Source organism: Nomascus leucogenys, chromosome 17, assembly GCF_006542625.1.
Source record: "Nomascus leucogenys isolate Asia chromosome 17, Asia_NLE_v1, whole genome shotgun sequence".
In the NCBI taxonomy this organism is placed as follows: domain Eukaryota; kingdom Metazoa; phylum Chordata; class Mammalia; order Primates; family Hylobatidae; genus Nomascus; species Nomascus leucogenys.
The window spans coordinates 77912742-77925651 of record NC_044397.1 but is presented as its reverse complement, the minus strand read 5'-3'; the positions used below and the strand labels follow the sequence as shown (position 1 = coordinate 77925651).

Sequence of the window (12910 nt, the reverse complement as noted above, 5' to 3'; positions counted from 1 at the left end):
TCCCGCTGCAACACGCCCCTGATAGCCGCTCCCCCACCCTCTGAAACTCACCGCCAGGCTTCTAGGCTGGGATCGCGCAGTCCCTCCACGTCGCGGCGCCCTGCGGCCCCTCCCGGTGAGCCACCCGGCCCTCGTGCTCCGCTCCTCGGATACCAATCTCGCCTGGCTCCCGCGCGTCGGGGACAGCGGCGGCATCCGCCCAACCCACCTGGGAAGGGGGATCCCTATCTGGGTCTTTCAATCATACCCAAGGCATCGCAGTTTTCTGTCTGGGTGTTAGGGAAAGCAGTCCATGGTCCTGGGGCACGGCGTTAATGTCAGAGGAGAATCTGGCCCTTGGAGTCTGGACAACTTGCGTTAAAATCCCGGCTCGGCCTCTTCCCCACTGTGTAACTCTGAGCAAATTCCTCCACCTCTCGGGGAGTCCGTTTTCCCGCTGCACGACGGGAGGGACTGTGCCTCGTCGGACGCTCAGAAGCTCAGTAGGAGAGGGGTGGGGACTAGTCTGGGCCAGGAGGGGTCTCTAGGCAAGTCAGTCCCCAGAACTCCGCATAGAGAGAGTTTTCCATTTCACGGGAGGGAGAGGCTAAGCCAGCCCAACCAGTTGGACTTCCTTGCCTGGGGTAGGGGAAGGGGGCGTCGGGGCAGTTCTCCCATCCCACACGTGGTAAACCAACTCCTCTGCTCCTTATTAGGTGCCACCGAGTCTTCCGGGCCCGGGAGAGGGGAAGTGGTTTTGGCCTCATCACCTTGGGAACTGAGAGAGACAAAGGGTCAGAGAGCACACAGAGACAGAGAGACACCCGCACCCTGGAGGAAGAATTTTGGGACGGTCGAGTTGTCCTCTACACGCAGATTTGCGGTCCTGCATTGCCCTGCTTGGGCAGCCCTGACAGACGCCGCAGTGGGCAGGTTCCCTCTTACAGTGCAGGGGTGAAGAGGGTGGAGATGGTGCCCCATGGCAGAGGACTGGGGGTAGGGGGAGCAAGGTGGTCAGGTTTGTCTGGCCCTTGGATAGCCCAGTGCTTGGAAAGAATTTGTGCCTGGACAAAATCTATTAAAAACAAACAAAAGACCCTGAAAACATGTCCTCCCCTGACCCCACTCCAATCTCTTCTCAATAATGTAAAGGAAGCAGTGGTGTAATACAGTGATAATAACAGGACAGTTCCCTGGACTGTGGGTTTCCTTTATCCCAAAGGAAGGTCAGCCCAAGCCGAGTCCTGCCTTTTACAGGAGAAACCCCAGCGGGGTCATTCTCTCCCTGATGCAGGTCCAGAGCATAGAGGTTTGGATGGAGGCACATGCAGAACATAAAGGATGTCCCCAGCCAGGTTGCAGGTGTGACCAGGCCTGGCCAGACTCCTGGGTTTTGCCCCTTGGACCAATCAATCCTGGAGGTCAGTTTGAAGGGGGTAGCAGCCATGTAAGAGAAAATACCCTGGTAAAGCTACACTCCCTATGAAATGGCTCAGGGAATTGTGCCTGGAGTATGGTGGCTCCAAGGGGGTGGGGGATCTGGGAACTGAAGGCCAACTTCTCTGCCTCTGCAATTTCCTGGGAACAGAGCTGATGGCTATGTGAAGGGGCCATACCTAAGAGGTTAAAACTGCCTGGGTGATCTTGGTGGGTCCTGCTCCTTTCCAGAAATGTTCTCAGGGCCTCAGTGGATTGCAATGGTCAGAGAGGGACTGGGCTTTGTCTCTTAGGGTCTCCAGGATCAGCAGTTGCAGTGATATTTCTGACATTCTGGCCTCAGGCTCTGAGACCCTTCCCGCATGCTTCGGCAGAGCAGTTCTCCTACCCTACATTCCTGAGCGTGGCTCTCCCAACCCCTTCTGTGAGTTAATCTAGAAATGAGGTAGGGAAGAGGCCTTGGTTACAAAAAAAATCACAAGTTGAATTTTTGGAAGAGAAATCTCAGAAGGCAATGCTTTGTACCTTCCTAATGCTCAAATTGTGAGACTGGCCTTTGAGCTGGAGGGAGGGGTCGAATCCTGATGCTCATTTACACATCAGTTTTCTGTCTGTGCTTCAGGTTTCTCAGCTACAAAATAGAGATGATTCATGCTGTCTTCCTCAGAGCCTGTTGTGAGGCTGGAGAGCTAATGCATGTGAAACGCTTATGCTGTTATCATGCGGGAACTCCAGACTTCTAATAAGAGGGATTTCTCTTTGCCCTCCTGGAAAAGTATGTGTGGTGTGGGTGAGGGATGGGGGTGGCAGGGTGAGGACTAGTCGGTCCAGCTGTGTGGGCCCTGAGCCTTCCAGCCATGCAGGTGCTTCTAAGGGCAGGAGAGACACTCTCTGAGAGGCCCATAGACCTGCCTAAACCCCAGTAAAGGCTGAGGCTTTGTGGAGGGTTGCCTTATGGAGAGTTAAAGCATTGCTGGGGGTTGAGGCATCCCTGAAGGCCAGGGAGGGACATGGCCTTGGAAGGAAGACTGAGCCTGGTTTGATACTCAGCCCTGACCTAGCCATCTGAGTCAAGACCACTGGTCATTCTACAACTGTGGGAAAAAATGCACTGTGGACTCTTGAGGCCTTTTAAAGGACTATTAAATTAAATGAGATTGTTAGATTAAATGAGAAATGGGTGTTGATGTTCTTTGTAATAAAAGCGAACTTCAGGACAATAATGATGAAGAATCCATAGCATCTCTGCTAGGGTTGGGGAGGGAGCTGTCTGAGCCTTTGGGTGCTTGGGTGTTGGAGAATTGCTCTTGGACACAAACTGCACTGGGCCCTTCCAGTCAGTGGCTGAGGTGGGGGCAAACCTTGAGCTTGGGGAGGTCCTCAGCTGCCAGTCTCACCTTGGGTCCTCCAGCCCCAGGATGGGCCAGTGGTGGGAATGGGGATGTGAACCAGATATCCTTAGCATAGGGCCAGGAAGCTACCAGGCTGGCCTTAAGGAGCCCAGGCAGACAGGTGTACAGGCAGGAGTGCAGCAGGGTCAGCAGCCTCCGAGGACCCGGCCCTCTGTTCCAGGAGGGTGGAGAGGAGGGGGCACTCTTCAAAATCAGAGTTCCAGAAGCCACAGTTTCCCCCTGTCTGAAGGAGAAACTGTTCCACGGTGCCTGCCACAGTTGCACGGCTCCCACCGACTTTCTCAGCAGATTCCACTGCAGTGCAAGGAGGTGAGGGGAGTGGTCAACCCTCATCTACCTGCAAGTGTGAGATCCACTCGACCTTATTCCCCAGGGGTGCACCCAGCAGTGGCACCAGGTTCCCAGAAGGGCATCAGCAGCTGCCATGGCACAAGGAGGAACCGGGTCCCAGAACCACCCACCTCCGGCTGTCCCCACCGCGAGGACCCAGCAGTCCGAGAACTTCGATGGCTGGCGCCCCCACCACGGCCTCGAAGATGACGGAGGGCCCAAGACTAATATTCACGACAGCCAGACCACGCTTATTGTTTAGAAGGAAGCTCCCTTTGTTATCACTTTTTAACCAAAGAGAAGCGAAAACATTTTTTTCCCGATCACATTTTCACCGACACCTGAGCCGACAAGCCAGCTCCTGGCCCCCGGCTCAGGACTCCTCGCTCTCTCCCTTCTCGGGGCCCTGTCGCCGTTGAAAAGCCCGCTGCAGGCTGAGGAGGGTGATCGGGGCCGCGGGCCAACTCCCTCGAGCCGGGCGGGCAAACTGCGGAGGCAGGCCCCACAGGCGCCGCTTTTCCGAGCCCGGTTTTCCTGAGGAGCGAAGCTGTTCCAGCTGACCCGCGCGTCTGGCGGCCTGGGCCCGGCTTCCGATTCCATTTAAAACGACCCGCGCATCTTAACTCCGTCGCCTCCCCGGGGTTCCCACCCACCGCCTCTGGCCCGGGCCAGGCCAGCCCAGCCCCGGCGGAAGCCAAGCTGGGAGCTTTTGAAGTCCCGAGAATTTCAATCCGAGAGGAGCCGGCTGGACCGGAGCCCGTCGCCCCAGCGGGGGAAGGGACGGGGGGTCTGCCGTGTGGCAGGTGGGGGATGGGTGTCCCCCGCCGCGAGAAATGAGAAGCCGCCGGGCCTGGAGCGGCCTCCACCTCAGCTGCTATCACCCCCTCTCCGCTGTTATGGGATTGCCCAGGCTTAATGGGGTTGTGCAGGGCTTCACTTGCTCTCGGAATTTACCTTCCTTCTCGAGCCGTTCCGCGAATTACCTTCACGACACAGTGATAATGACGTTATTAAATTCTCCCCCCACATTCACCACCCAAAAAACCAAAACAGTGCTCTTATCCAGTCCTCTCTTTTTTTGTCTTCTTTCCTTTAAAAACCCAACCGCTCTTAATGTGAGGTTGATGAAAGGATGCTTTTTGAAGAAGTGACATTTGGTTAAAACCTTTTCCCCCTAATGCGCCGGCGGAAAGGGGCGGGGGTGGGGGTGGTTCCCTAGGCTCCTAAGACTGGCGAAACAGTCAGCTTTGAAAGGGCGGGGCAGAAGTCGGGAGAGGGCTGGGGAAGGCTTTGGGCTGAAGGGATGTGTCCCTGAAGCTTCAGATCTAGAGCCCAAGGGAGGCAATCTCCCTCTGAAAAGCCGGTCCTCAGCTCAATCCAGCCCTCTCCGCGGGATGTAAGCCCTGCTCCGTAAGGCCCGACCCAGGAAGGAGACTAAGTGGCACTCCTTGATCTCTCGCTCCTACTCGGCTTTCATCTCACCCAGAGGAAAAGCGGATCAAATAGAGGATTCCCATTGAATGCAGAGCTGGGGGCGGGGTGGGGAGCCAGGAGTCCCTCTGAGGACCCAGCCCCCAGGAGATGGGGGCAGCAGGCTACCCAAGAGAAGGTGAAGTGCTCAAGGAGGAAAGGAGGGTGGGCACTGCAAAGGCCCAGTACTGGAGGGCCCTATAGAGAGTAGGCAACCTTGGAAGCTCTAAGACAGATGCCCAGGTGGCTTGCCATTGACAGGAAAGAGAGCAAGCCAGGTGTTCCCTCAGGCTGTGGCTGCTGGTAGGGAGGACAGAGCATGACAGAATACCTGGACAGCTCTCCAAGGCAGCAAAAGGTTCTAGGATTTGACTCCCCCCATTACCAATGCTCCTCTCACCTCTAAAACATTTCCCTGGATTTTGGGGCTAGCAGTGCTCAGCACATAGTGGCTTCAGGAGTCCCAAGGAGTAGAGATATCTATGTGGACACTACCTTCCGGATCCCGCTGCCTCCGCCCCTGGACAAGATTAATGAACATCTTCTTAAGACTGAAGGAGAAGTGGAAAGCCAGAGTGAAGTGGAAACTTTGTCTTTCTTTGGACCCCTTACCTCCTCTACCTTCCTTAACCCTATGGATAGGAAGATGGAGGAGAGAAGCAAAGAGGGAGAAGAATACAGAAAGAGAAGAAGGAGGAGAGAAAAGTAGGAGATAACAGACAAAAAGGTCACGGAAGAGGACTTACCTGTAAAAGCTGGGGCTTTGCTAGGGACACGGAAAGGAGGGAGGTGCTGGGCTGCCCTTTGCAGCTGGCTGCCTAGGGCTAGAAGCTCTTGGGGAGGAGGCGGAGAAAGGGGGGTTGAGCATAGAAGGTGCCCAACTTCTGCCCTCAGCAATGTGGGGATAGACTCAGCCCACCCACCTGGCCCCAGCACACTTGCTTGGAGCTCAAAAAGGGTCGGTTTGAAGGAGTTTTATTCCAGCTTCTTCCCCGGGAGAGGAGCCAAGAGAGGCCTATGGCAGCTCCCAAATACCAGGTTCCACAACCCCCGCCCCCACCTCCAGCCCTTCATCACAGCCCCTACTTACTTGCTGTTTTAGGCATTTTCAGCGACTTCGCTCTCTTCTACCTCAAACGCCATCCACTTTTGGAGACAGGGACCACTGAGCTGAACCCCTGCCCAAAATAGCGCGGTGAAAGCGACTGCCTTCTCCCAGGTAGGGGCCTCCAGTGCTGCCACAGCAGGGGCCGCATTTCCTGGCGCCTCTTCATTTGAAAAACCTCTTTCCAGGAGAATTCGTTGATTCTGAACGAATACCTTAAAATACGGGCAAGGGAAAAAAAAAAGACAACTCTTAGGAACTCTCCCCACCCAACATACCTGGAGTACAGGCGAGGCCCAGGCGAACGGGAAAGCGACTTCTTCTACGAATAGCCATCTCAAGATGAAGCCAGGCTGTGGAAAACTTACGGCCATCTAGACGGGAAGGAGGCATTTAAAAGAAATCAGCACACACTCTTACAGCAGCCAAGGCGGGTCTTTAAATTAAAAAAAAAATTAAGATTTTTATTTCTTGCTCCTTGGGGAAGAAAAATAGCCAAGTTTAGTTCCCAGGAGTAAGGAGACAGAGGTGGGTAGGGAGAGGGAGGAGAAGAGAGGAAAAGATGGCCCAGCCTCAAGCTCTCCAGTCAACTTGAGGTGGGGGGAATACATTTTTCCCTAGCTTGTAAAAAGACTTTTCAGCCAGTTTGAGGTTAGCTGCCAGGGGCAGACAGTTTTAATAATGCTGACAGAATTGAGGCTTGTAAGCCAGGTTTCACACTTCTAAAATGCAGTTATGGATTCTTTCATCGGTGTTAGATCAAGGCACCAAGTTAAGAAAACAAAAGTCAAAACAACAATAAAAGAAAAAATCAAAAGCGTATTTAATTACCGAGTCCCGCTGCCCCTGCGGAACTCGCCGCGCACGTTAAGCTCTCTTTTCTTTCTGCGGAATTCCATTTGCATCCCCTCTGCCTGGGTGTCTCCCTCTCTCAGTGTGTGTGTCTCTCTGTCTGTTTTCACACTCTCCTCCCCATTCGAGCGAGGCCCACACCTGGCGCATCACTGCCGAGCCATTAGCTGCGGGTTTCCTTTCATCTTCGCTGTGGCAGACGTTTCTATTTATCCACTTGCGCTCGCCGAGTGGCGTCACCAGCAGTACTGTAATGACGATTGCAGCAGGAGGATGACAGCTTAGAAAGAAGAGGGCAATGGGGCTTCCTCCCAGAGGCGGTGCGGCACAGAGGAGCGCTCGCTTCACAAGGTGACCCTAGCTCCCCACCGCCACCGCCGCGGTCGCGGTCCAGACCGCGCTCCAGCCGCTCCGCGCCGTCCCAGGCACCCAGCCTCTCTTTCTCCCTCTTGCAACCAAGATCTGTCCGGCCGTTGGAGACCCAGGGAGCCGGGGTTAGGAGCTCACTTGGGGCTTTCCCCTCCCCCACCGGAGAGCCCCGGGATGGAGAGCCGAAAGGACATGGTTGTGTTTCTGGATGGGGGTCAGCTTGGCACTCTGGTTGGCAAGAGAGTCTCAAATTTGTCCGAAGCCGTGGGCAGCCCGCTGCCGGAGCCGCCTGAGAAGATGGTGCCCCGTGGTTGCCTGAGCCCTCGGGCCGTCCCTCCGGCCACCCGGGAGCGCGGCGGGGGAGGCCGGGAGGAGGAGCCGGTAGATGGACTAGCAGGAAGCGCGGCGGGGCCGGGCGCCGAGCCCCGGGTAGCCGGGGCGGCCATGCTCGGCCCGGGACCCCCGGCCCCCTCAGTCGACAGCCTCTCCGGCCAGGGGCAACCCAGTAGCTCGGACACCGAGTCGGATTTCTATGAAGAAATCGAGGTGAGCTGCACCCCGGACTGCGCCACCGGGAACGCCGAGTACCAGCACAGCAAAGGTAGCCACCGCGCCCCTCCGCTCCCCGGGCCTCCCACTGCGCCCACCCTTCACTTCGGCGCAGGCCAGGAGGAAGACACTCCCTTCCCTTAGGGCAGGATAGCTGGGGGGACCCACCTGAGCAACTCTCCCTGCTATCTGCGTTCTGGCGGGGGTCTCCTACTGTGTTCTGGCATTGGCGGGACTGAGGGTGACAGCAGTGCCTTGAGTGCGGGGTGCGGAGGGGGCGGATGCAAGTCCTGGACTTGGGGGATTCAAAGCTCACCCCAAGCACCCAGTGTTTCAACTGCTTGGGGAATGCTTCAACTGCTCGGGGAAGACACTTTCCCCAGGCGAGGGCAAGATTAAACGCCGGTCCGGGCAGTTTGTGGCTGGCGGGGTGTAAGAGGCATGGAGGCGCGGAAGCCAGGAGTCCATAAAGGACCGTAAAATTGCGGCCCACTTGGGCAGCCCGGGTGCTGCAGCCCTCCGACCAGTTTGCACGTCGGTCAGAGGTCCAAATTACCTTGTCACTTCCCGGGCTTGGCGGCGCCAGGTCGGAAATGGTCCCAATGGTCTAATTGCCTTTGGTCTCCGGTTGCATTTGAAAAGGCAGAGATCGGGTCCTCCCCCCTTCCCCTTTCCTTCCTAGTCCCACTTCTCCACCCAAAGGAAAAGGAGCTGCAGGGGGCTGGAGCCCCACCCTTCTCAGAGGTAGGCCCAAAGGGGGGCTGGTTTAACTGGAGAACCCCTCCCCACCAAAGGCTAGTGGGAAGGGGGTGGATAGCCCGGAAGGGAGTTTCCCTCTGTGCCAACAATCACCTCCCCAGAAGGGGGTGGAAAACTGGGCGTGGGTTGGGGGGGAGGAGAGGGGAGCCCACCAGCAGACACTCCTCCACAGAACTGCAGGAGTGGGTGGAAAGAGCCTGGACGGGAAGAAAGACCACCCCCTGGCCTTGGCAGCCAACACCTTGTTGAATACCTGCACCTACCACTTACTATCTTATCACCGATTTCACCCAGCCTCCTTCCCATAACCTGCCCTCAGAACAACCTGCACTCCACTCACATATACTAAGGTAATAAATAAGATACTCGACATGCATTCTCACTCCAGCCCTGCAATACACGGAACCTAGTACACATTCCCACACCTGTTCTGGCAGCCTGGCACACATAAGAGCAAGGAAACTCTGAATGCCAAGCATACTACAATGCACTTGACCTAGAGTTTACAACGCTCTGGCACAAAGGTGCATCTCAACTCCTGTGCCTGTCAGAAGTGCACACCCTTGCCCACCCCTGCCAACGGGAGGCAGAAAGCTCACCTATGCTCCAGGGCAGGTGGGAAGGGCGGCTGGGAATCCCTGTACCCAGGATTCCTTAGAGGAAGGGAAGGCCTCCCCAAAGACCTCTACCTACCCAATCAAGGGCAGGCCCTTATCTTCCCTTCTTGGGTTCCCCAGAGGCCACAGTACCCTAGCAGAAACAGTTACTGAGGTGGCTGACAGGGTGTCCCTTCCCAAATCACCCTCCCACCTTAGGCCTACAGCCCCACTTCAATGGCGTTTGTGTGTCTGTGTCTATACACGCCTGTGCTCTGGACTCGCTGTGCAGGGTCCGGCTCCGAGGCGCTGGTCGGCAGTCCGAACGGAGGGAGCGAGACCCCCAAGAGCAACGGCGGCGGCGGTGGTGGAGGCGGCTCGCAAGGCACCCTGGCGTGCAGCGCCAGTGACCAGATGCGTCGTTACCGCACCGCCTTCACCCGAGAGCAGATTGCGCGGCTGGAGAAGGAATTCTATCGGGAGAACTACGTATCCAGGCCGCGGAGATGTGAGCTGGCGGCCGCCCTAAACCTGCCGGAAACCACCATCAAGGTATGCGGGGTCCAGGCTGGGGAGGCGGGTGTGCACCTATTTAGCGGGAAGTAAATACCAACTGCCCACTCCCTAAAACGCAGGCCAGGAATCTGGGCCTGGGGTCTCCCTGCCCGGCGCGTGCAGATTGACCCTCGTGACAGCTCCTAGGCAGGCATTGCTGCCATGTGGTTGACTGTCCCTTTCCTGGTTAAATAGACAAGGGGCGGGAGTGGGGGAAGGGGATAGAGTGCCTGTGCGGGTGACAAGGAAGTTTCTGGGGACTCGCTGTCTGCGGCCGCAGACCAATTGAGTCCATGTCCTCTCGCTGCTCCTCCCATACACACACTGGCCTCTGGCACCCCGGGGGCCTGGCCACCTGGGCAGAGGGAAGGAGGGAGCGGGCTGGAGTCACTCCCCAAACCTCTCTCGGAGGGATTCCAGCTCCAGGTGGTGGTGGTGGGGTCGGTCTCTACCCAGCTGGTGTCTGCTTTGGCTCTTCCTGCCCTGCGAACACTGTCCCCGGAGCGGGACCAGACAGACTACTGGCCTCTGAGCATCGGGCCGAGTCCAGCTGCCGAACCTGCTCCGCTCTTCTCCCCAGGTGTGGTTCCAGAACCGGCGCATGAAGGACAAGCGGCAGCGCCTGGCCATGACGTGGCCGCACCCGGCGGACCCCGCCTTCTACACTTACATGATGAGCCATGCGGCGGCCGCGGGCGGCCTGCCCTACCCCTTCCCATCGCACCTGCCCCTGCCCTATTACTCGCCGGTGGGCCTGGGCGCCGCATCCGCCGCCTCCGCCGCCGCCTCGCCCTTCAGCGGCCCGCTGCGCCCGCTCGACACGTTCCGCGTGCTGTCGCAGCCCTACCCGCGGCCCGAACTGCTGTGCGCCTTCCGCCACCCGCCGCTCTACCCCGGGCCCGCGCACGGACTGGGCGCCTCTGCCGGCGGCCCCTGCTCCTGCCTCGCCTGTCACAGCGGCCCGGCCAACGGGCTGGCGCCCCGGGCTGCCGCCGCCTCGGACTTCACCTGTGCCTCCACCTCCCGCTCGGACTCCTTCCTCACCTTCGCGCCCTCGGTGCTCAGCAAGGCCTCCTCGGTCGCGCTGGACCAGAGGGAGGAGGTGCCCCTCACTAGATAAGGGGCCGCTGGCCGGCTGCCGTCTCCATGATGCCCGTGGGGTCACCCCCCGGCCCCGGGACTCAGCCAGCCTCGCTCCTGAGGGGAGAGGAGAGGGCGGAAAAGGACCAGCGGGATCCCGCCGCAAGAATTGGAAAGCCTAGGAAGTGGCGGTGGCTGGCGCCTTTGGGGGACAGGAGTGGGGATAGGGAAGCAGAGGTTGAGAGACCTTCCTCTGCGGCGGCCTCCGGACCCACCGCCCCCCACCAGGGTCGAGGCTGTAGCTCCAAAGCTAAACAAAACTTAGCAGCGACAGCAACCAATATCCAGCCCCTCGGCCCCTCACCCTCCACCTCACACTCCCTTCTCACCGGGCCCCCTCTCCCTAGCCAAGGCCCAAGCACTGGAAAGGGAAATTGCTGTCTCTCTGAACAAAATGCTGTGTATGCAGAGCAGGTAGAGATTAATCTTTGCCAGCTTTTCCAAGGCATGATAAGGGGCTGGTGGATGGCAACATACCAGTCATTTGGAGGAGAGAGTGAGAGACGATTTACTACCAGGGAGAATCCGGCCCCTTGGCATGGAACCTGGAGCCTCGACTACACAGCATCTTCTGGGTCTGGCGTCTGCCAGCACCTGATCTCTTTCCTCATTCTCAGCTTTGTGACACCTCTCGACTTGCGGCTCCATCTCTCCCTGCCGCCACTTTTTTGTTGGCCAGGGAGGCTGCAGATGCCCCAGGAGTCCTTTGCCGATTCTATGAGGCCAAGCCTTTTTTCCCTGGGCCCAGCACATACCCTGATTAGCAAGTGATGTGTGCGAGGAGGGTTTGTGAATGTTGAATGTGTAATAATGATCACCATGGAGCTGGCCACTGACCCCAGAGCTGAGCTGTTAACAAGGCGCCCAGGGAAGAGCTTAGGGAGTGGGAACTTCACCTCCCTCTCTCAGTATCTGGCGGTAAATTAGAGGCAATTTTCATCCTTTGCTTGTTCACCTTCACTTCACCAGGAACTTTCTGGCCCTACCCTTTGCACTGGGCATTTTACAACTTTCTCTCATTTTCTTCCCAAGCTACCACTGGAGCTTGACTTTCAGGTACCAGTGGGAGCCTTCTGTCCCTTCTGGGGACCCTGTCTGTGGCCTCCACCAGGGTTTGTTTGGAGCCACTCCCAAATCCTCACTCCACACTCATCCTTGCAGCCAGTTTTTGAGGAAGAGGAGAATGTGTAACCCCAATGTAAGCTTCACCCTGACTGAGAGGGAGTGGTTCTTCCTGTAGGGAATGAATTTGGTTTGGTTTGGGGTTTTCCTTTGAAGCCCAAAGAACTTGCTGTTATGATTTGTTAACCACATTGCAATAAAAGCTGGACATAATTCTCACCTTAGCATTTTAGTTTTTGTGGCAGCAGGCAGCTCTTAACTGACTTTTAAAATTGCTAGTTCAGCCACCATGGGTTTGAGTAGGGAAGGAAAACAGCCATTGCATGGAGGTGAAGGCAGGCTCCAAGCTGCCCTGGGGTGCATGTTTCCTTAATTTTGGGTATGTTGGGAGCCCTTCCTGGGTAAAGTGGAAGCAGAGTGCTGCCAGGGGCCCACCCCTGTGGTTTCTTCTCCAGTTGTTCCAATCCGTTGAGCAACTGAAAGGGGACCCAGGTTGTGGTCTCTGAGCAACCTGCCTCCACCCCAGCCCAAAGGGAAGGTGAGTGGGGCAGTGGCAGTAGAGCCTGAGTACTGCAGAGAGCTGAGGTTTCTGGTCAAACTGGGCCTGCACTTGAGGGTGGAGGACAGCAGGGAGGAAGGCTCCTTGGTTGGGATCATCTTGGTCTGAATTGTCCTTATACTGGAAGTCATCTTGAGGGTGGGATTCTGAGGGGTTAGGACAAGAGGAAAGGCAGCGCTCAGCAGCTACCTTCCAGCCTGCACCTGCACCCTCCACAGGAGAGACAAATGTGGCTGGTTGTGGAGTTCCACTCAAGCAGGGGAGAAATGGGTGCCTTCTGGGAGTCCAGGAGGCTCTGGATTGCATAGACACGAGGGGTCCTCTGCCACTGTCTTTGCCAGCACATAGAGACTCCTCAAATGCCCTCCTCCCTCCTTGGGTTCCACAGCAAATCCTCCTGCACACAGTAGCGGGTGCCCTCCCAAGCAAATTGTGGCCTGAGGTTTCCAGCACCCCCTCCCCTGCAGCCAAAAGCTCCTGGGTGCCAAATCCCGGTAAATTTTGCAGTTGCTCCACATTGGGCAGAGATTGCTTGCGACAGGTAAATGGGCTGCGGGTTGCCTTAATGCCAGGCGTATTTTCAGTTAATAGGGAGGGAAAATGAGGTGTCTGCAGCGATATTGGAAAGTACAAGATCGATGATCCGGCTTCGTGTCCAATCAGCAGCCTTTAATTG

General features: G+C 57.0%; 1 protein-coding gene across 3 annotated transcripts; it reads left to right on the top strand.

The window, feature by feature from the left end:
• The first annotated feature begins 6647 nt into the window (after positions 1-6647).
• On the top strand, positions 6648-11888 carry EVX1 (even-skipped homeobox 1). Of its 3 annotated transcripts, XM_012496743.2 has the most exons (4): positions 6899-7500; positions 8557-8612; positions 9151-9410; positions 9994-11888. In XM_012496743.2, the coding sequence occupies exons 3-4, from the start codon at positions 9273-9275 to the stop codon at positions 10531-10533; spliced, it is 678 nt and encodes a 225-aa protein (XP_012352197.1). In that variant the 5' UTR covers positions 6899-7500; positions 8557-8612; positions 9151-9272; the 3' UTR covers positions 10534-11888. The 3 variants fall into 3 exon arrangements, with proteins under 3 accessions (XP_003270506.2, XP_012352198.1, XP_012352197.1); XM_003270458.4 differs by lacking the exon at positions 8557-8612 and having other exon boundaries at positions 6648-7555; XM_012496744.2 differs by lacking the exon at positions 8557-8612 and having other exon boundaries at positions 6797-7500.
• Positions 11889-12910: the final 1022 nt, after the last annotated feature.